General features: G+C 42.1%; 1 protein-coding gene across 1 annotated transcript in view; it reads right to left on the reverse strand.

The window, feature by feature from the left end:
- LOC125764595 (contactin-3) overlaps nucleotides 1-24,300 on the reverse strand; it is a 132,690-nt gene that overhangs the window by 71,771 nt on the left and 36,619 nt on the right. Inside the window, exon 3 of the mRNA XM_049428971.1 lies at nucleotides 194-1,753. Coding sequence (XP_049284928.1) covers nucleotides 194-632 — 439 coding nt within the window. The 5' untranslated portion in view covers nucleotides 633-1,753. The remainder of the gene's footprint in view (nucleotides 1-193; nucleotides 1,754-24,300) is intronic.

The following is a 24,300-nucleotide window of genomic DNA, read 5'->3' on the forward strand; positions in this document are numbered from 1 at the left end:
CTCCGTTGCAGGGTTGTCATTGAAAGACATTGAAATTCCTCAAATATCTTTGCCCCCATCCAACTGGATCGGGATCGAGCGCGCGTTGCTACGGTCGCAATCGATCTCATGTGACCGGAGAACCCTCACAACTCCCTCGATACACGCCCCCCCCCCCCCCCCAGGAAAAAATAAGCGACCCAAGTGTACTCACTGTTTTTCTGGAACTGCTCCGTATCGTCACATCCGGTCTTTGTACAGAAGCCAGCGCACAGAAGCAGGACGGCAGTCCAGAACAGCTGCTGCGAGATGCGTCGTCCCGGTCGGCAATGGCCGGCGGTGGGACGGCCACTTCGAGTGCTAGTGTACGGTGGCTGCACCGGATCGGATTGCACTGGCAGCCGCCGGCAACCGCCACTACCACTGGAAGACTCCATATCCGGCGTCAAGGGTTCACAACGGCGATGGCCTACGGGTGGGACACACTTAACGGTGATCTGACCGGAGCTACCGGTCCATAACGTTCTTCGGTAGCTTTTGCATTTGTGATGCTGCTGCTGTAAATCGAGCCGATTGTGACATCGATACATCTTTAACCGTGATGGATCGGATTTTAACGAGCCGCCCGTTGCATCCCGATTCGTTGGGGACATCTTTTTTTTTCTTCCTTTTTCTTCAATATATGATGCTTCGTTTCACCTCACAGAGGATGGCACAGAATACAGAATAAAGCTAACGGGAAGGTGGGAAATCACTTAATGCCAAACCCTTGTCACACCCGGTAAAGGGAGAATCGGGAAAACACAACTTTATTTTTTCACCACACTTTGATCTTTCGAAATTTTGAACTATTTTTTCCACTTTATTCTCGCCCTACGGCCCCGGAAGGTTTACGTGCCTAGGCTGTGGGACAAAATTCACGCACACGTACTACACGGAAAATCATTTTCATTCACCCACACGCACACGTACACTTTTCCCGCGCCACACACACACACATACACACACATGGTTGTGGTTAGATTTATTTCCTTTCCGTTGGTGGATCCTTTTGAGTATGCGTTTTGCGTTTTATTTATGTTTGAACCCAGTTCCCCATTTGCACTAACAAGCTAATTCCCCCCGGGACGATGCTTCTGTCGCCAAGCTGGAACGAATGCATTTTTAGCCTTAAACCATCACCATGCGTCACTTTGTTTCGGTTTTGCAGCGCATCTAACGCAACGCACGATCGCACACTTATCGCCGAACGCAGCACGGAAACAGACGATCGGACCGGCGACGGAAGCGGGAACGGTGATCGCGGTACGATGTCGTGAACCATAAAAATGGAACAGCTGCCGGGTGCATTTCGTAGCGTGTGTGCAGAGAGAAACAAAGAGGTGCCGACGATCGACGGAATACACGCACACGCGTTTTCCTTATTCCCTTGGGACCGATGGGATGCGCAACGTTGCACGCTTACAGGGTGGCGCGGAAACACATTCACGTTAATTAAGGTACAGTCGGGATAGCATTACACGTGCACACGATTTTGTTGATTTTGAAGTTATAAAACGGTTTAGCTAATGTTTTCCCCCGGTACACAAACATTCGACCAGCAAGCACTACGATCGTTCACCGAATTTACCATTCCGAGTGTGTTTTAATTGGAATTCTTGAAGTATTTTTTAAAAAATCGGAGTTTTCCAACAGTTCCACCGATCAGTTTCGCAGGTTCGTAGTTGGAATCCTCGGAATTCGTGGCTCATGCCGCACCCGGATGACTCATGTTCTGAAACGATTAACAGAGGGCAATCGCCCACCGAAAACAGAAAAGAGAAACGGAAAGGAAATCATTAGTGTGTATGAAGGGTGAACTGAACGACAGTTTGACGGTTAGATGGTGACTGATGATTAGTCACCCACAAGGGTTGTTACGGGGGTATGCAACCTGTGTGACCTTAGGAAAGAGGGGGAAGGGGGAGGGGGGGGAAATCCAGCAAATGGGTTACAATCACGATTCTGGTACGTTTGTCACGCGACACAGGTTAAAAGGGTTGTGGAACCGCGTATCGGCAGGGTTTACAAAGGACGCAAAAACAACATGATTTCCATCATTAGCTAGATCAGCTTGCGGATAAAATGTTCCCTGCTTGTTTACCAACACATTCATCAGAAACAAATTAAACGGCGCTGGGGTTTCCCATTCCGGGCTCGTTGATGATTGGCATCTAGAACTAACGTGTATGAAGTGTTTGCGGGGGCCGTTTTAGTTCACGCGGCATCAGCAGGAGTGCTTTTAAATTGTGTGAAGGTTGATACTGACAACAGAATCGGTGTACAGCAAACTCTGTTTTTTTTCTGTTCTACACTAAACTGTTGTTAGTGTGCAGCAGCTGATCGTTCTCACGGTAGGATAATATGGGGATTACTAGCAAAACATCGTTTCATCGCGCCTTTTTGTTTTGAGCATGACAAATCAATTTCACTTTTTTCCGTTACATTGCCTATTGCTAGCTTCTAATGGGGTTTACTATTGGGGTAGTTTTAGGAATGCACAAAACTGTGTCAAGCATATTTAAATGACTATTTAAACATTTTCGATGTTTGCTTCTGCAAGGAAATATTTAAGATAAATACTAAATTTTTTAATACAACAATAATTTTTGATAACAACATAGATGTGGAGATACACAGTATGGTGAAGGCTAACACACGCTCTTTCCATAGTATGAGGAAATTTCTCCACTCAAAACACCTGACTTGACGGTTGATTACTTGGAAGTACTCACATACGCCTCTGAGACATAGGCTTTGTCCAAAAAGTTTAAAAACCCAGTTAGCAGCGATCGAGAGGAAGAAGTTCAGAAGATTTTTTGGCTCCGTAAGTGTGGAAGGACACTGAAGAAGGCGCTACAATGACGAACCCTATGAGTTGTACGATAATATGTTGATATTTTTGTACAGCGAATTACACACGACAGGCTCCTGTGGCACCGGCAAACCCAGTCCGTGAAGTCTTTTTAGATCGTCCACAAGGGTGGAAAGGTCCAGAGTGAGATGGAATGATGGTGTTAATGGGTACGCCAAAAAGCGCGGGTTGGTGGCTTTTCAGACCCCGGCACTCGATCGTAACGGGTTTTGAGGACTGCATCTGGAGAGGACCATGAAGATTAGGTTGCGACGCTGGACAAGTTAATAATATCTTAATTTTGTTGAGGAAATAGTAAAGGCAGTCAAATAGAGGAACTTCCTTTTTCAAATTGTTTGTAATTTACGGAAAAATACATGTCTGAAGACACAAGATCTGACCAAAGATTTATTTCAGAGGATGTTGCATGTATGTGACACTGTTTTGAATTCAATTACAGGAGCTAACATTTAGTAGAATTGTTTAATAAACACAATATTTTGCCATCAAAACAAATGTGACTTGAAATTTCACGTGAATGACTCACAATAAGGTCCTGGAATTGCCGACTCGAAAATCGGACCAGGTGTTTGCTGGTTGGACTAGCGCTCCTCCAGGAAAGGTTGTTGAACACCTTTACTGAAGATTTTTCGTGATGGGACTTATAAATGGCCGCGTTGAGCCTTTTGCGCTACTCTCGGCTATCAATCTATTCGTTCCTACCCATGCCTCCCTTTCGGTTGAATCGCTTGCGAGTAGGGGATGATCAACGCACTACCTTTGGATCTTCAGAGTAATTCCTTGAAATATGCCGCAAGTTAAATAACGTCTGCGACACGTTCAAGCCAGGCATGTCGAATATTTATACTAAATAAACATTAACCTGCAGCGTTCGTCTATCTCCGAGCTTTAATGTCTATCAGGACAGTAATGAATAAAAAATCCTTACAGTTATTGTTACCACATTGCGTAGAATGATTACTAGTGGCTTTACTCAGTAGTTTCAAGTGAATTAACAGCTAAATTATCAGCGACTACAATTATTAAGGCCAAATAGTGAATCCTTCCAAAATGGGGAATAAATTCCAGACCGTTCGTACAGCAGACTAGACCGTTGCGGCACTATACTGCGCCAATTATGCATGCAAGAGTTGAATTCATTTCAGTTTCAGTTGTTTGATAATGCAACACTTTTTTCTTCTTCTACATTTTAATGCGCCCAACAAAGTATAAAATAAATTAAATTTAACTTCTTTCAAAAACGTTAATTTAATATTCTTCTTTAACAATAACAGCAAAAACAAAAAAATGTCAGCAATCAAACTCCTCCTAGCTCCATTTAAGCCACCCCAGTTATGTTCGGGTCGCTGCTCAATGTTTGCCACCGGGTTTTCACTTCTGGAGCCAGCTCCCATCAACCGCTTGGCGACGGATGACGAATGATGATGGTCGCATAATTGGTGTAAATTTGATTCATTTAACATTTTGTCCCCATTTCGCTGGCGCCAGGATGCCTCATCCCATTACGGTGCAGTGTTAGTGCTGCGCTAGTCTAGGTTTCGGTGCAAAACTGGACGATCATAAGCCATACCGGGACGGGCGGACAAAACCTTTTGCACCATATCACAAACCTCCTCATACCGTTTTGACCTACTTTTCGTACAGAGGGAACAGGGAGAAGTAAAACAAAAAGCATACACATAAAACATCATATTTTTGCTAGCTTGTAGCAAGTACGGGTCCAGCCGCTAAAAACCAAGCAACGGATAGACAAAAGAATACAGAAGAGAAATTTTTATCGTCCCCTTTTGACGAGATGAAGAGCATCGAACGCTAGCGGAAGCTATTTGTTTCTTCAACTTTAGGTTCCGATTTGCGGAAGTAGCGTAGCTCCCGGCAGCAAAGCATTTCATCTTTCGTTTGTTTTTTTTTGGTTGTTGCCATTTTTGCCTCTCTGTCCCATTTCTTCGCGCGGCATCTTTGACATCCGGGATCAATTCTCCCAGCTCGCTATCTTACACCAATATCAGTCAGTATCATTTTCTTGGAAACTTGTATCCTCCTCTTCGCGAGTTCCCACAGCCGGGGTCCTTGTTTTTGGGAACGGGTCTCATATCGATTGGGTGAAATTCGGCCGGAAACACCAGCCGGTTGCGTTTTCGGCAGGATAACGATCGGTTTTTGTTCTGAATGTTGATGAGCTTCATTGAAGAGAAGCCTCACGTTGGAGACCCTTTTTTTGGGGTCGGGTGGGTGGGTGGAGGTTTGCGAAAAGGTTGTTTTCATCATTTCGTAAGCAAATACTGTGCGTCATAGGCACGGCCAAACAAAGTTGCGAACGTGACATTTCGGGATTGGTGCCACGGGAAAGTGCTACGTCATTATCGTTTTTGGGTGGTATTGGAACAAATTGCCGATCGTTACATTACTGGAATGGCCACATTCAATCGACAGCCTTACACCCGTAGCGTGCGTAATTGAGGATATATTACATTTCCCAACTGTCAATGTAAGCACGATCGTGTGTACGTTAAGGTCAGTGGTGTTTTGAAGTATGAAACTTTGAGGTAAAGCAATATACGTACTATTTAGACAAATAAATCACTAACTGTATATTAAGTTCTTTACAAAAGTTCTGTAATTACAGTCACTATTTGACATAAAATTTCATTGACTTCCATTACCTACAGCTTTGACAGTAGCGCGTCAAGATCAATTGAACCGAATCAAGGCATATAATTAAAATTTGCCTCCCTCCCGCTGCAGTTTCGCACGACCTGCGAAAAACAATACGACCTATCATCGGTAGCTGAACTTTCGGCAAACCGGCAAATTCCAATTGCTCAAATGACTTCCTTTCATAGGTATCGTTTCGTGGCCATCGCTGCACGTCAGCCAGATTAATTACAGCAAACCCTTTTTCGTTTTGCAATTTTCTCCAGCTTGTAAAAGCTTGTAATTCTTGTTTCTGGTGCTGTTGTTTGTTCTTCTTGTCGTGCTTTTTTGTATTCAATTTACTTTCCCCGTTTGAAAAGGCCTTCACAATTTCGAAGGTTTTTGTGAATTTATTTCATCTCTTATTTCACCCAACTCTGACAGAAGTCAACACTGATTAGCGCAACGGCAAATGGCTATGAAACTTTGCTTCGGAGCAGTAATTCTACCATCTTTGGGAAGAGTTTTTGGGGAAGAAGGTAACACAGTTACCCATTTCTTGTGCAGGTAATTTCTTGTTCTCCTTGGACGTATTTTTTGTCGGATTTTACTTTCAAATGTTTGAACCTTTCCTTCCCTTTTTCCCACCCTTTTCTAAAAAATAGAACTTTCAGCCTGTTTTCAATCTGATTGGAAAAATTGTAATCAAAGGCTCATTGCCGGTTGATGAAGCTTTCGGAGGGAAGGAACTTGCCCCTTTTTTGTTTGTCTTTCGGTGCAGTACAACCGAAAGTTAATTTGACTAGAAGAGTTAATGCGACTTTTCACTTCGTTTTCTGTTATGTTGTTTTCATAGCTTTGGGGGTGTTTTGTTGTTTTTTGCTATGCTTTTTTTTAACTGGGGGAGTTAAATTTATGTGCGGGATAAAGCGGGAATCGTAATCTGAACAATAGCCCCATTGTGAGGAGCTGATTGTGAGGTAAGGGTTGAATGGTAAGATTTGTTGCACGGGTACAATTTGTATTGCTGTCCGATTTTAATTGGCATTGATCGGTCTAAACGTGTAGAAAATGCCAAAATACGATGCGGGACCTTTTTTCCATTAGTTTTTTTTTTTAATTTGAGGAGAGTATAAATAAACTTTAAAAATGTATTGCCTTTCAAATTAATAATTGTTCACTTTAAAAAAACAAATATTTTCACTGCTCTAATTCAAAGATGTTTATTTATGTTTCTTCTACAACTTGAGGCTTATCTTGAAACGGTACGCGTCCACTTGAGTCTCACTCCACTCCGCATAATGTAGCACACGACTCCCTACCCGTAGCGGAAGCGAGTTCTTAATTAGCAAATAGCGTTGATCCGATCGTAAACAGTCTGTGACATGCAAGCAAGTGTAGCAGAACGATTTATTCCTGTCCAAGAGTGGACCCGACCGAATGCCGTACGCGACTGCACCGGTCTGGTAGCTGCAGTCCGGGCAAATGCACTCACACGTGCACTGTGCAAGACGGACACACACACACCGGATCTTTCCTTAATGCCAATCCATCGTCACTTTCCCCACACCAAGCGCCCCCCTTCTCGTCAAGGGATCCACCCTACTACTGCTGCTGTCAGCGTAAGGTGGGGCTTATCGTTTCAATGACACCGGAATGATCGACGGTAGCCTTTGAGCCATTTGAAAAGCAATAAGGAAATACACCGCAAATTTTCATCCATCCGATGGTGCGCGCAAGGGGGTGATTTTGCATGCACCATGACAAATGATGCCGCAGCAAGCTTCACAGCCGTAATATCGCGACACACGCACGCACACACTGGCAGGTGGGTTAGCTGGGGCGGTTTGATATGCAGTTATGGCGTGGATTAAGCGACAACCGTACGGTGAAATTGACGATTTCTTGTACATTCGAGCACAGTAAACTATCGAGCTGCACTGCTGCACTTGCCTTTGCGGATGCAGCGGATTTATGTTGGACCGACAGGTTGCGTAAGCGCAACATGAAGGAAGTTTTAAGATTGCTCATGTTAGCAAAAGACGGCTCATTCGTCTATACATAACGCTACAGGAGGGCAATGCACTTTGAGAGAAAATTTGTCTGTTTTGTTAATATGGATATAAACAATTTTACAATATAATTAAAAAAATGTAATATCTTCGTCGTTATAAAATCAAGTTGGGGGCACTCCATTATTTTAAAATCATTCTATTAAAATTAAATCATTATCATTCATTAATTAAAAAAGATTCTTACACATTTCATTTAAATAAAATTCAAGTATAAAATTTGTCTAATTTATTTCATTTGTTAAGAATATTTTCATTATAAAGCGTCAATATTCAAAGAACATATTATAGAATCAATTTTCAACATCTTCATAATTAAGTTTTCGGTTAGCTGAAGAGTGGTAAAATAAGTCTTGATACGGCTAGGCCGTTCTTAAGAAGTAATACACAAATTGAAGAGTTGTTTTATCTTTTGTTGCACAAACCTTTTCTTTGGCATCAGTAACTCAAGTACTAAAATCTTTGGGATATTGGATTTGGATCTTACATGTGCTCCGTTCGAAGTTCTCCAATATTATTGTTCTCCATTGCCAATCCTAAACGATTGACCATCGTCACAAGTTCAATGAAAGTTAATTCTCTAGTGGCATAGAACTGAGCGCCTTTTGAACTTTCTATATCCGGTTCCAATATTCTTCAATATTTGGACTTCATCATCGAGCAGCAAAATCGGAAAGTGTTTCTGAAACTCAAATGTTCGTTATGTGAGATGTAACGCTTTATGAGATATATTTCCGTTATGCGAACTCGTTATGTGAAAAACTCATTAAAAGTAATATCTCGTTATGTGGGACTTTACATGCATTTTTTATTCCCTCTTGTTCGTTTCTTCCTAAATTCTGGGAATTTAATTAAAACCACATAGTTCATCTACTCATTTATGAACAGCTAAAACAGTTGACACCTACCACCACCCCGTCACATCATCTCTAGCAGCAGAAGCTTTTCACACCAAAGCTGACAGCACATTCTGCCACTAATGAAACGCCTTTTGCCATCAGTAAGAACCCGGCCTTTCGCTCGGGTTCCGGGAAGCTTCATGGCTTAATTATTGAACGGTCTGCCAACTGGGAGGGTAGATGGATTCTATATGTGCGAACAATAATTGCGTTAGTGAGACCGAACTGTCCATCTACTCGTGCTGCCAGTTAGCGCACCATGCAGCATAAATTGTGATTAATGTATTTGTGGCGCCGTAAATGTATGCCCAGCGTGTGCGTGTGCGCAATGTGTCAAAACAATATTTTACCAATCATCAGCCATCATCGTTTGCACTGCCCTGGTTTCAAAGGGTTTCGATGCTGCTATGTGTCTTAAGTAGCTCGCTTAGTATCACTGACACCTGCAGCTACGATCTGCCACCCTTAAACCAACGGGTTTCAACCCCCACAGACACACATACAATAGGAACGATTCAATTGAACTGTCGATTCGACCGGTCAACTGATGATACTGTTGCAGCCATGAATCCGTCAGATGTCATTTGCTATTTGCATACGCTTGGAACCCCCCCAGTCCCAGGCACAATGCACTCAGTCGCAAGTGTTGATGATAAATAAAAATTAATTAAACACATTTATTCACACCAACGAAGAGCGAACGGGGAAAGAGGGAAAAGCATGAGGAGCTGATGGTTGGTGTTTGGATTCATCAGTTGCATCAGCAATCATTTAGCACGAGCCAATCGGTTTTTGGGGCGTGATGCTTCTTACTTTTATTAAGATTGATGCAATCGCAAAACCCGTGCGGAACAGTCGTATTGCATAACGTTATTTTGATACATTTTGTCACCTTCTGCAAACCACGTGACATTGACCGGGTTTCATCGATCGGGCCGAGACGGGTTGTTAAAGTGGGCCGATAGACCCTCAGGAGCTGGGTTGGCAGCATAAAACACCCCGCTCACCAATGTCTCGAATGTGGTTATGTCGCGGATAAATATCAAATAACGTCCCTGTCTGTGTTTTTTGTGTCCTTTTTTCGTCTTTCTTTATCCATCCAATCCACCGGGCCAATGTCTGATCCTTTAGCCACAAAACGAGATTACTCGGGTAAGGTTCGGACGGATAGTAAATAATCCTATTTCATACTGTGTATCTGTTTTGTTACGTCCGCTCACCCAATTTTCCCCCTTCAGCATCATAAAAGATGTACCCACCAAGGGAAGACAATTTTCCACCAGCCGGACCGAATGCACGCGCAGGAAATCCAATCCGCGACGTAATGGATCATCGTGAGAATTGATCAGCGAGTGCACGATGATGGATACACTTGCGCGCTTGGCAATAACCGACCGAGCCACTGATGATGTGCACGGACGCCATCGCTTTGTCTCGTTTGACCTCAGCCTCCAGCCGGGGGGGTTTCTGTGGCACATGGCGGCAAGAAGTATTATTAGTTGAATCGTTGACTTTTCTGCCTTCTTTCTCAAACGTTCGATGGCCTCGATCTGACCATCGTGAATAAAAAGGCAATAGAAGCGAGAGAAATATTCCAGTTAAATGCTGCCAGAATAGAATACCGCGAATAGCAGGGAGCGCATCTCCGGTGCACCATCTGATGGCCATATGCTTCGGGTTCATAAAATGTAATAAACATTCATGAACGTACCGCAACATTCGGCCGGCACATCATGAGTTTCCGGACACGGATGACCTTTCCCCCCCCCCCCCCCCCCCAACACGCACGTTAATTACTTTTTGTTTCAATTTTGTCATTGTTTATGCATCTGTATGTATGGGGATGGGTACAGCACAACCAATCGACATATTGTTTTCGTGTGGTTTATGAAAAGGGGAATAAAAACTTATTTTTATCAAGAGTTTTTCATCCGCCCAACGATGTAAAGTTTATGGTTGAGAAACATTAATATGAACTTGTTGATTGGATATATTTCTACGAAACGATTTCCATTTCTTTATAGATCAACCTTTTTTATAGTAAACTATTTTGTTGCGAAAACCCATGCTTCGTCCATAATGTGTTTCAATTTTGAAGGATGAACATACTTTTATCACAACCAAATTTCTCATCCATAATAGCACACCTCAAATGCCTGTCCACATGTGGGTACATTAATTAAACGTATAAATTGAAAACCAATGAAATGGTTTCCATCAGCTGGTAGCGTTTTATGTAAACCTTCATTAATGTCACTAGCAGAGCGTAATGCCTGTCATTCATACGTCAATAGTTTTACCCTTAATCAATGCTTTGCTGCATGAATTTCAGACATGTTCATAAATTTTGTGGTAGGTTCAAATTTTTGCTATTTAATTGGTAACATTTTATTATGATTTAATTTAACCCGGGCAAACGATTGAAACTTGTATTTTTATAATTAAATTTTATAATCGATGAATTGAGGAATTGAAAAAAATCTGTCAGCAATGTTCAACGTTAAATAACAAATTATACTAATTAAAGTTTCCCCACGCTTATTGTCAATCATTCACTGCATAACACCATTCATTGGCATAATACATGCCAATCAATCATCAATTCAGTACCAATACCGAATGGGAAAACTGATTTTCCTTCACCAACATTATTCCAAAAAATGGGGAAAAAACATTTTTGTCACTTAATCGTTTTTTTTTTTGTAAAATCTCCTTATTTTTCTGTATTCCATTTGTTATTATTATGCTATAAAAATAAAATACTAAATGCTTAGTCAATGTGTTATACATATCAGCCGTTGAGTATTGAATGCACTTCATTACCTCTCTCTTAAAACAATCCTAAATTAAATTGTTGCAATTTAATAAAAAAAAGTAAACTTTTGACAACCAGAAGTGCTGTTAGGAAAATTAAAAGCCTTCTCAATCTGCCGCTAACACATTTGCCCTTGGTAATACCTGACAGATATGATGCACCGAGCTGCATAGGCTCGTTCACCCCAGCATCACGCCTGAACTCGACAGCAAAAAACCGGGAATAAAAAAACTTCATAGAAGATTGAGGCCCATAATTATGGCTACCCCATTCATAACTGCATGTCCCGCTGTAGGGCAGATGTAGCACTCCAATTGCTCTGGTCAACTATCATCAGCAGCAAGATCAGCCCGTGAACCTCTCGAGTTAACACAAGGGAAATATTATTCACCCCGCTCACTGACAGGCGAGCGCGAAGTGGAGAAACATTTGAACTAAAAAAAGAAAGCAGAAGCGCATACACTTCCTTACTGACTCATGCACTGGTGAGGGCTACTGCTGGTGGTATGGTTTGGTTGCAACGTTTTGCAACTGGTAGCAGCATAACCCGTGTTCTAATTTTAATTAAAAATTGAATTTGAAACGGAACAGAAATTGCTTCAGGGACTTGTTGCCCTGCTGTAACCGCACCAAGCACCGTTTTGTGCAATCAGACATTGCGAAGGATTCGTGGTCGGCAATCCTATGGACTTCTTTTTTTTATGGATCACAGAGTGTGCAGAGAGCAGAAACTGCTGGAGGAGAATTTGATGTAGAACAGGATACAACTTAACCCCATCGGATACTGGGTGCATTCGTAGTGTGTCTGACAATTTTAATTATTGGACAAGAAAAATGAATTGGTTTGTTGCAACTAGAGAAACAAAATGGTCAACACATATACAATAAGAATTAAATAATAAAAATAAATTAAACTTTACATAAAAATAATAATAAAACATTTTAGCAACAAGTGAATACAAAAACCAATAACACCATATCAAACAAAAGAAAAGATAAATTAGAATTTAAACGAAAAGAAGAAAGATCATTAATCGTGCAAAATGAACAAAATATTACACATCTCAAAATAACGCACAAAGACGCATCAATTGAAACAACATTTGTGTGCGTGAATAATACCCTGAAATGCAAATTCTACCACCAGCCGAAGAAACTCGCATTAATCAAAATAAATTGACAGATTTGACGTAATTACGATTTCATATTATATCATTACGCGTCATTATCGTGATCGTGATTGCTTTCTATCGTTTGTCTATCACTTTGAAAGCGATCCTATGGTGCAAAAGGGCGCGTATGGGGAAAACGGAAAGGAATCCCTTTTTGCCGGAGGTCGGATGGAAACATCGTCGAGGACGTGGTGTTGATGGAAGGCAACGTTGTACATACTTGCACAATGCGTCAATGATGAGCCTACCACGCTTTTGCTAGCCATCGCTGGCGATTTATTATTTATCGTCAAAGTGTCAAGAAGTTTCATGACGCGTCCATCCCTCAGTCCCTGTCGCTAAAGGCATCTCGGGTTCGTTCTTCAAGCGTTCGTGTTGCTTCACACATTGGACGACCTAAAATCGGCAAATCGATCGTTGGTTTTCGCATGAAAGCATGGAAGTATGTAGCACGTCGTCATCACCGTCATCAGTCAGTTTGAACAGTGTCACGCACCGTTCGCCGGCAGCCTCAAAGCCTCTGATAAATTGCCATCGGACGAGACTGGCGTTGTAAATCAGATTCGTTCAGTTACCAGGTCCGATGGCCAAGGAATCCACCTCGCACCTTCACCGGATGATGCTGATGAAGTCTCGAGCCTCGATGATTGTAGATCGATTGCGCCGATTGTTCTGTTGGAAAATTATCCTCCAAAAAAGGAAAAAAGACATACGTTCACCATACGACTCAACGACTGCTTATCGTTTGTCCGTTGTTCACAAGCTAACACTGAATCGGTTTTCTTGTCCAGGTCCTGGCACTGCACCGGATCGGCACGAGTGTATATCACCGCATTTTCACGTTCCACTCAATAGCCGCACCCGGTTTTGGCGTTTGACATGTGGACAACTTTGAACTCCCGGGAAAAGGGGAATGGAAACAAACACCCGCACCCACCCCCGGGTGTCTTTGTTCTACTGGGCCGGTTAGGGCTTCATCGCGAGAACACCGTCAGCCCAGGTGATGCTCGAATGCCACTATAGAAACACTGACAGCTACTTCATTTCCGGCATCAATTTCAGGCCTTTAAGACCTCACGCGCACCGTCAGCGACACCACGGGCTAAAAGGGTGCTTGAGAACACAAGGCCATCGATCCGTGCTACGAACCCGGGTTTTTGGGACGGGAACGGGAAGAACTATAAATCGAAGCGAAAACTGTTCCCGTTGATTCGTGCCTCGAATGGATTATTATTCGGCTGGTTGAAGGGGGAAGTCGCACCTTCGATTGCACCATACCTGGGGTATCCTGCACCAGGTCCTGTATGGCCAGTACCGTGACGACCGGAACGAAACATTTTCACCTACCCCGACGGTTGGTGTATTAAAACTAATTGAATTTCTTCCATAGTGACACGTTTATTCTTCGCGGTCTGCCGTATCGCATCAAATAAATATCTGCCATTCAATTTCATATGTACCACAGACCGGTATTAAATGTGGCTTAATATCGTCCATTAACGTCATACGTGGGGGCTGGTCCATCAAGTTTGAAAGGCGTAGATATTCAATGAAGCGACCTGTCACGGAAATGTTTCATTCGTTATGGAATTTATTTGAACAATCAATTAAAGGTGCAATGCTATCAGGCTGGTGAGGTGATTACATTAGCTACCACCCAAACGAGATAAAACAAACTATAAAAAAAGGATTGTCCTTCAAGTTATCAATCATATTGTGCTTTGCATGGTTAAAGGATAAAGATATGATTAAACGAAAATGTTTATTAATTCTATTGTATTAAAATTACCCATCGATTGCACTTCACATCAAAAGCGGTACAAGCAACAGAAATAAAATATTTACTAGACAAAAAAAAACATTCACACATTCACCTTTTGTTCAATAATTGAATATTTTTGGGAAAGAACGGAAAAAACCTCAACAAAACTTTGTCCACTCCTTGGAGCTATCGAAACGCTCTTGTACCCTGTAAGTGAATAGTTCCAAAGTTTCACACACCAACTCTGAAACTAGTCCCCGTGGATAATTAAAAAAAAAAACCATTCTTCCCTAAACAACTCTGGTGCTGTGCTACCCGTAACGACAATTGAATTACACCATCGTGCTCGTTTACTGTACAATTTCCTGAAGTTCAGTTAGTATTCGTGTTGGGTGAATGAAAAATAAGGCAACAACAAAGCAGGTGGCTGTGGAACGTAAATGTTTTGCTACGATAAAACTCCCCCATCGCTTATCAGATCCAAAAATAGTTTCGATGCAAAATAGGAGTGGGAAAAAAGTCGTGGGAAGCACTGGAGGAAATTAATTATGAATGTTATGAAACTTTAAAAACTGAGGTACTCCTCATGTAAAAATTTCTGTCCTTGATGATTTGTATTCACGTGTGTACCTTTAATCAATTGAAAAACTTTTCTAAACTCTAGTTGATTGTTGATAAATTATTTTCATCCTTTGCGAGATAACTCTGCCATAATATTGGAATGCATACCCGAAACTAATCAAAGTTCGAGTACCTATTATCCTTATTGATAATAGAACCGAATTAATACGTCAAATCATCTCATTTTAGTTCACACATACAGACACATAAACACACTCCTTCTCTATCGCATCTATTATACACCCATTCGAACACCTGCAAACAAATCGTCCTGTTCGACGCAAAGTCCCAGATTGTCGATTGGAGTAGATTACCCGATCGCCCGAGGGCATTTTGGCACTCTATTCATTAGAAGCACCCAATTTAGTCTTGCCTCCAATTGCACTCGCCACTGAACTGACTGTTCGTCATTTGGCCGTCGCACACCCAGTGTCTCTATTACCGGACGGTAATAGAAAACAAATGGTTTCACTTGAAAGTGGCTACAAAGATGGCCACACACTGGTATTGTATATAAAGAATAGAAAGAAAAAATCCACTCCTCTGTATATGTGCATTGGTTATGGCGCAGGGAGCAATGGCGCGCGGCTCTACGATTTAGAAGATTAGTGTGTCAATGGATGTCCCCTGGTCCGTAAATCGGTGGCCTATGCGGAGAAATGCTCGTTTGAGAAGCATCTCCAAAAAGCTAGTTCACCACCAGTTTGCACTCTGCTTCAAGTCCTTCAAGTCCGGTTGCTTCTACTGCTGACCCTGTCCGGCTACGGTACGACGTCCCACTAGCATCTGCGATGATGACGACGACATCGCCGACTGGTGGTTGTTAGATAAATTAAGTTTTGAAATTGAATTATCTTCTCCGTATAAATACTTTCCCCGCGTATAGGTTTTTGGCTAACCCGAGAGTCCGAGAGTGGGATGGGATGCCGGACTAAGAAGTCGAAGTCCCGGTCGGTCTTACGTGTGAATGGAGCTGAACGTCTTCTCGCCCTCCCAATAGCATGTCCATCGTTCAAAACCATCGTTGGACGCGTAGCCCTAACAGCAAGGCGTCTGCTGTCATCGACTACTCTAGCGTCACTTCCGGGTTTCTTTAGTCCGGGAATTGATCCGATCGATAGGCGGAAATAATCAGAAACTCTGTGCTCTCTGGCGGGACGTGGCACAATCACGAGCATGGAGGCAGGATATCTGGGTGCTTGAGCAAGCTCAAAACTTTTCGTCCCAACAGACCCCGCCCCTTTCTGTGCGGCCCAAAGTCGACACTGTGACTATCGAATTTCTGCAAGACCGAACAGACACTCGCTCGCATCACAGACTGGCCAATCGAGTCTTCTTCCTTTCCATACATCCGGTCCAGCGGATAGCGTACGGTCATGCAAGTTTTGAGCATAAAGTCTACATCCCTTTGCCAGTATCTAAACACGTGTGGGTGTGTGTGTGTGTGCGCGAGCCTATCGGAAGCTTCGGATCTTCATTCGACGACCAGCTCGCAATCCCATTGGATTAGTCATGCCGGGTTTTCTGGAGGTTGGGGTTCCGGATCGATCGGAATGCGAAAATCACATTATTGAATGTATCTAAGCTTCATATGCCCGGAACATTTTCATTATCATGGAGGATTTAATATATTCAGCTTTTCTTCGTTATTTTTTTTTTGGTTCGTCTCGCACACCGAACACGCCACCAGACGCCTTCGGGTGGATAAAAACTGTACTGCCAAGATTTCAATCACAGGATAACGATCGATCCGCTTCCGGCACAAAGGAAAACATATTATAGGCGCAACCATAATCGGTGGTCGGGCCCCCGGCAAACACTAAGTAGTTTGTCCTGTTTCCAATCAACGGCTAGTGTTTTTATCGGCTTAGACATATAATTTCGTAAAGATATGTAGCAGCAAAGCCTAAATTTCCATCCAATGTGAAAAGGAGAAAGTTTTCGATACGAGTTCGCTATGCCTTCAATGCATTCCGGATGCTAGGCTAAGCAAAACGGTGGCTGTAGGTGTACACGTAACCGGGTAGGCAAAAAAGTTCAAAGCAAAGAACCCGTATTAGAATAATGCTTAACTGCATAACGGTTGGCTGAGGAAAAAGGTTGCGCCAATTACAAATCGACCGGTAACGTCAGCAGCATGTCGATTTTCTCCAGTGTATTCGTGCACCGGAAGACGCATGACGCTTTGTGCTTCGTTTATGTCTTTCATAAAGTCTACAAATCTGATTATGATTACGTGCCGGGGATGTATCGACCAGACATGCCAAGCGAATTGCTGACTAAAACCCTTGCAAATGCACGTTTGTAGCCTAGTAAGGCTTACTAGTACGAACTAATTTCAGGCTGCTTTCCAGAGATTTCTGCCATGCCATTTGAGATGTAGAACACACATACTAAGAGGACAGTATATTAAAAAAATCCTGTCAATGTTTCTACTAACGAATCCTTTTATCTGTGCATCGGATTGTAGTGGAAGGATTTTCAATTAATTTTAACTAAATCACCCGGAAAGTGAAGGACTTTCTGCAATGGCTTTACCACGAAAAACCCCAGCGTATTGTAACGGTGTGGAGATAGATATGTGACCAGACCCAGGTAGGTAAGAAGCACAGGTCGATAGGTTTTTGGTAAGGGGAAATGAAATTTATTTATTAAAAGACAATTTGCATAATCCTTTCTATGGAGCCCAATCCATTCCAGGTGAGAGTAAATCCCAGTGAGAAGATTCTTGTGTCAACATTTCCCATCACATGTACGTACAATTTTCACACTTAATATTTTGTTGTTTTGTTTAGGCTACACAATAAGACATCATCATATCGGCACATCCCGCAATTTTGGGAGAAGAAAGGATGAGTTTGGTAGAATGCTGCTGTGACAACATGGGATGTTTACACTCCAAACATACGCTTCCTTTCGGAATGGGGAAGAAATTTATGAATGCCGGTAACCCAACAGCACCAACAGGTTTCTAATAACATTCTGCACAACCGAGAAGCAACATCAATCAACATCGGTTCCAAAACAAGGTGAACAAGAGTAACAAACACTTTTGGTAGTAATCCTGCTTTTCTCGGTAGATTTAAAGTGTTTCTTCCTTCCAGGGTTGTTGTATAATGATGCAAGTGTGCACCAAAAGCAGCACTGGAAGCACTTTAAACTCTTTCCTTCTACACCCCTTTTGGGGGGTAATCCTTTTCGATTCATTCGCCCTTTTGCTATCGCCTGTCCAACGCTGTTATGAACACCGAGGATTAAAGTACTACAATTCGTGCAATTCGAAGTGTGCTTGCATCTACGGCGACGATTCCATAAAGGAATTGGGATTCGTCTTCCATTTGCCGTTTGCCACGAGTACCACCAACCCGTGGAGACGAAAAACAGGGTAAAAATGAATTTTTAAGTGCTCAATCTTAAAACCCTTACCGTTTGGTTAGTAGGCGGTAGAATCAGCAGTTTGAAGAGCATCCTTGTGCCGAGAGCATCTTGCCCGGGTTGGTGGTATCTCTTCGTGTCTGAAATGTTCCTGTTGTCATTTGAACATGGCTAGAAGACATACTCTTTTTTGCACAACTTCCCCCCTCCCCCTTGGGTGGGTGACCTCCTCCTCCCCTCTAACTCCCTAACACATAACTCGATGGTGGTTGAAAGTGGCCAGCGAAAAATCAACGTGAACGTGACGAAGAACGATACCAAAATGTCTCCTCGGGGCGGATGATGCTCGAAGCGAAACACACTCGTACAAGGAATGAACGAACGAAATGTCCATGGGTTGGTTTGGGGACAGGAAATAAAATAACAACTGAAAGGGACAAAAGGCATACCTAGTGATGTCCCCTCGAGACATGCAGGTTTGCAAGTGGTTTCCGTGTCGGTCAAAGTGGTAGTGGCAATAACAGCCGAGCCGCAAGAGAATCAACTCGTCGTGAACTCGCTTTGTATCGTAGTGCAAACCGGCAATAAAGTAGAGGGAACCATTTTGTTTCCTGCTTTGTCTGAGAAAGTTAATCATTTTCATAAAACCCTTTATTATTATCCTTTTTTTTATTTTTCAATTCACCTATATTAATGTTCAATTTATTACAAAAATCAAACATAATATTAATCATATTTTGTAGCATTTTTTGGGCTCTTAAACTCTTAAACGTTAAAATTCCTATTGCCTTGAGCAATGAAACAAGACTAAGCTACAGGATCATAAGGTCCCGATTGCTTCCGATTGTCATGTCCTGTGCAGACAAAAACGGCTCGGGAAAACGGATGTATTCATACATAGCACCATCATAGGGAGAAAAACTCCTTTAGTGTCCACAGTAAGGAAAACCATTACACAGCATCATGTGACTTAAGGTGATGTTTGACTTTTTTCTTCGAATGACGAGACTAGAGCCTATGGAAGGACGTCAAAAGACTTGGTAAACATTAAAAAGTGTAACGAATGTCAGTCAATTTTCTTAAAAGTCATTTGTTGTCCATTTGGGTTCTTTCATTTATTTGATTATTATAAGAGAAACGATCAAATACGCACATTTTAAATTCATAATGAAATTATTCCATCTGAAGAGTGGATATATTAAAAAGTTCATTTTCCGAAAAAGGGCAAGAACAAACAATAAAAGCATTTGCTTTAGTTAAAATTGCATTGCAGAGGGTTGTCTGTACAGATTGAAATAATTCACTTACCCTTGTCTAGCATTTAGACAAAAAACCCGCCACCCATTAAGGTGCCTATGATAAAGGCTACATTGCATTTTCTGCAGTACTCTTTCACTTTTCAAGGTGGCAATAAATGGCATGAAAAACCGTTGGCAGCAACTTTGTTCAAGATTCCGAGGCTGAGTGGGGAAAGTTTGAAATGAAAACTTGCTCTGCAATTTAATACCACCATCCGTGGGGGTGGTCAAAACCTCACAAGTTAGCAATTATACTTTATTGAAGGTGGAGAAAATAAGTGGCGGCTATTTTGTGTTGAGAGAATTTTATTAGTTTTTATTTTAAGAAAAACCAAAAGACTGATTCATTTTAGCTTTATTTTTTTTTTAGTTTTGAAATAGTTTTTTAAAATAAATTTTACAATTTAGTAGTATTCTAAAAACTATTTTCAGTTGGCCGACATTCCAGAAACGACATGGAAATCGTTTCGCAAACTTCACTCTCCTATGGGGAGACAACAACAAAAAATAACACAAAACTACCGTTTCCATTTCGATAGGTTTATTATAAAATGATACATTTCAAATGAAATTGCATCGCCACCTGCACTATTACACCCCGGTTTGGGGGAGGGTTAGCAGATGTCTCCGTGTCAGGTTGTGTTAGCTGTATTTTTTTTTCTACGAAAAGCCACGAATCAAATATCCACTCGGGCGATGTAAAATTGTGACTGCGGTTTCGCCAACGACCCGGTGCCACTGTTTTACTTTATTTATTTATTCTTTCTCACACCTTTTTTTTGCATTTTTGCCCCGCGGGGTGAAATTTTATGTCATCCCCAATTCCATTCGACCTCCAAAAGCTCCATGAAAGCTGCATTCTGCCGGTGAGCATTTTTAACAACATCCCCGGAGTGGTTTTATCGCTGTTGACAGAACTTGGTGGACAATAAAAATTGATGCCGAATGGGAAAAGCGTTGTTTTGTTCACCCAGTTCACCAGTTGCGCTATGGTGGTGGTGTTTTGTTAGGGTTTAAACGGCCTGGTAGAATCTTTCGATCGAATCGTTCCAATAAATCTATGGATATATGTATATGCATTGGTAAAAAACCGGGTTTCCAACTGTGTGAACCACATAGCAAATAAAAGCAAACAAAACGGCGACTGAAACAACTTGTTGTTGCTGGGTGATTGTGTGAAGGGGATACGGATACGAACGATAAATCACCTCGACCCGTGTTCACCCCTTGCAGATCGGTGTGCCGGTGGTGGGATTCCAAAATGGTAGCACCAACAAGGCACTACAATGCGTACTGTTCGGTAGGCGTGAAATTGTTTTTAATTGATCAACCCCCGAACATTTTGCTCCCTAATGGTGACAACAATTTATGCGATAACAAATGATCATACAATACACTTTTGGAAAGTGCACTAGTACTATTAATATTTATTAAAGTAAAATTTCATGCAGATGTCAAATACTTAAAATAGGCTTGAACTGCGCTACGAAAAAAAATCTCATAATTAATATATTATTTTATCCGACAAAAGATAATAATTTTTATATACCTATCAAACGTTTACAAAGTACTTCTTAGCATCAATTCTCGCAAACCAGATCCAGACTGCTTAATAAAATTACCTGTAAAAAAAGAGAGAGAAAAAATAAGTCTTAACAAATTGCATCATTATGTAGCAATTATATCAATCGGTTCCATTATTCAATAAAATCCTGCAAAATGTGCCCAGTCTATTGTGAAATGTATTCACCATCCATAGCAACGCGATTTCGATTCCAAATAGAACTCCTTCTCCTAATTGACTACTATCTAACGACGATCGCGTGCAGAAATCATTGCAGCATCAAAACAACCAGCAATTCGTTTCGCAGGGAACGGAAATTGAAAATAAAGCTGCTCGAGATGATTTTACGATGGCCAATTATTGTTTGTTACCCTGTTTTTTTTTGCGGAACGGCAGGACGAAGCAAGAAACGCATTTGTTGCTTGACTGAGCGCAAGGAAAACAAGCTCCACTCGATCGATCCACCTTCTTCGGGTCCGGATGAAACACACGGCAAAAGCTTTAACTGGCATCAAAGATTCGCAAGAGAGAGAGAGAGAAAGAGAAAGAGAGAGAGAGAGAGAGAGAGAGAGAGAGAAAGCGAGAGAACCAATTCCGGTTCAATATTCTTCATCGTTTCACAGTGGAAAACTGGAAATTCGCACAAGTGAATGGTTGAATTTACAATTTGGTCACAGGTATGGGTCGGTGACGTACTTGCTTCCTTCACACAAGACGCGACTTTTTCCTCCGGTTCTACGGTCACCACAAGATGAAACCGAACGGTAATGTAATCTGAACTGAACACTCTGGCATCAATCTTGCGTCACCGCAGTATCTCCTGTTGTGCACGTGGCCGTTTGAAGTGTGTGCGTCTTTGTGTGTTGTCGCTGTTTGTGTGCTTTGGATGTGCTTCTTGAAGATGGGTAAAAGTCTGGCCGAACGATATTTGCTGTGATCTCGAGAGTGTAAGGAGTCGGAAAAACAAACAAAGATCGGCAGCTGGCAGCTATCGGCCACCATTGACAGTCCAGAATTTGACCCTCCATCTTCCCTTCCCGGTCCCCACCCTGCAGTTTCCCCCGTTCTCACGCATCCATGTAGGATGTAAAAGGTAAAGAAAAGGAAACATCGCGACCGGGTGAAAGACGAACCAACGGCAACAAAACAAGAGGCTGTACAAGAGACTAGAAGAAGAAAATACAAAAAATGAACAACTTTCCGTGATATGAATCAGCCATGATATGACACTGACATTCGGCTGAAAGGACGACCCGAGGCGCTACCATCATTACAGATGATGACGTCCATAAGGCCACATGAACTCAAGATCTGGCCGCCCGATGGGGTGTTTTTTTTTTCTTTTGCTTTTGGGTCTTGTTGTTGGTGGAACAGAAGTAGCAAAACCAGCAGCCCGCTAGCTTTTTGCCACTACCGTTGGAAATAATCATAAATCATGCCGGGCAAGCGACCTGGCTTGCGCACACACAGTAACCGTGCCTGTGTCACCCGGTGTAGCCAATGGTGGATCCAGACACAATTCCGGTTGATACTCGCCTATCGTCAGCCATCACGTCACGAGACCCATCGGGACAAGATACGAGTAAAGACCACGGGACACAAAACGCCCGCCTGGAGACGATGGATGCGATTGGAAGCTCTAATGAAATTAGTAGTGATTTAAGGAAAGTGATGTTGAACGTGATAACATCGGACGCATTATGACAAATGACCGGGAACCGGGTGGCGTACAGGTTCGGTCAGCAAGCACACGGTTCACACGGCCGGTTGTCCAGCGGGGAGGTCGCTCCGCTCGATAATGGTAGCACAATTTGTCACTTGGTAATAATTTTCAACTGAAACACCTGGACGAACACAAAACAACTTGTGTCCCATCGTTACCATATCCATCCGCTCTATTTATCATACGGTGGTGATGACGCACACACTCGTATTCGTCTCAGAAACAAAATGCATCCGGTGATCCGAGGAAGGGGAACAATATCAACTCCTCGGTAACAAACTCCAACAACGATGAGTACGATCACGAAGAGGTGTACACAATGTGTGTAGAAATGATTCCTTTCTTGTTCCAGTTTCCATACCCGTGCAAAAGGTAACGTTTTCCTTTATTAATCTCCGTACCGTTTTGTGTTGAGGTTTATTATTCACATTAATTTACCAAATGGAATGTAACGGTTTGATGCATACAGGCTGGTAAAAGCTTATGAGGAAAGAAGAACCACCTGTAGAAAGGATCATGTTTTTCTGTTGCATCCTTTTTCACGGAATTATTCTTGTTCGCATACTAACGAATAACTCCCTAATCTACGCTTTAGTAAAAGTGGAGGGAAAAAATATGCTTCACAGAAAGCTTCCCAGTTAGAAGAAGCATCTCACTAGCATGGTTTAAGCTGGAACCGTAAAGTAGTATAAAGTAGTTCTAGTACATCCTTTTCCGATTTCTCCAAAAACACCTCCAGTGCCACGTGTTATCGTCCACATTATCTATACCGTAATGGCTGCAGCGAAACTGCAACAACATGCATACTACCGTCCGATGCATTGGATGGTGCAGCTTAAAAGACAGACACACATATGTACATGAAGATACAAACGTGCACAAAATCAAGAGTCTGCCCCCCAACGCTCTCTTGCACTGCAGGAATCTGTGTGCAATATTAAACAGATCATATCCGGTGAAGATGTGGTTTGGTGTGGGAAAGACTTGGAAAGCGAAATTGGCTCGGTTGTTGCAAAACTGCAAACTAAAACCAGTTGATGAAGTTTGCTGATGGAAATATTGTTTTGGGGTCTGTTATAGAGGTTAAGGTAAGAAATTAAAGTATGTTAAGAATTGCAATAAAATTTGTAATAAGAAATAAACATTAGTTAAGCATAGTTTTACGGTAATACTTTGTACTCAGTTAAGTTATGCAATTCCCAACAAAAGCTTCAAAGTTATGCACCTTTCGATAAAACAATTCCGACAAACGTTTGAAAAACAGAAGAAGCTTTACAACTGTCAATGTTTGATTTACTAGAAACGAAACACAAAAACCAGAAGAAGCGGAATGTTACCGGTGAGTAACAGTTCTTGTTTTAATATGCACATGCACAAGATTTAGGGCAAACCACCGAACGCCAGAGAAAACTCGAATTCTCGTCAAACCTCTAACCACAACCGGGCACCACATCGTCCTGTCGCTCACACAA

The sequence above is a fragment of the Anopheles funestus genome, chromosome 2RL (genome assembly GCF_943734845.2).
Source record: "Anopheles funestus chromosome 2RL, idAnoFuneDA-416_04, whole genome shotgun sequence".
NCBI classification, from domain to species: Eukaryota; Metazoa; Arthropoda; class Insecta; order Diptera; family Culicidae; genus Anopheles; species Anopheles funestus.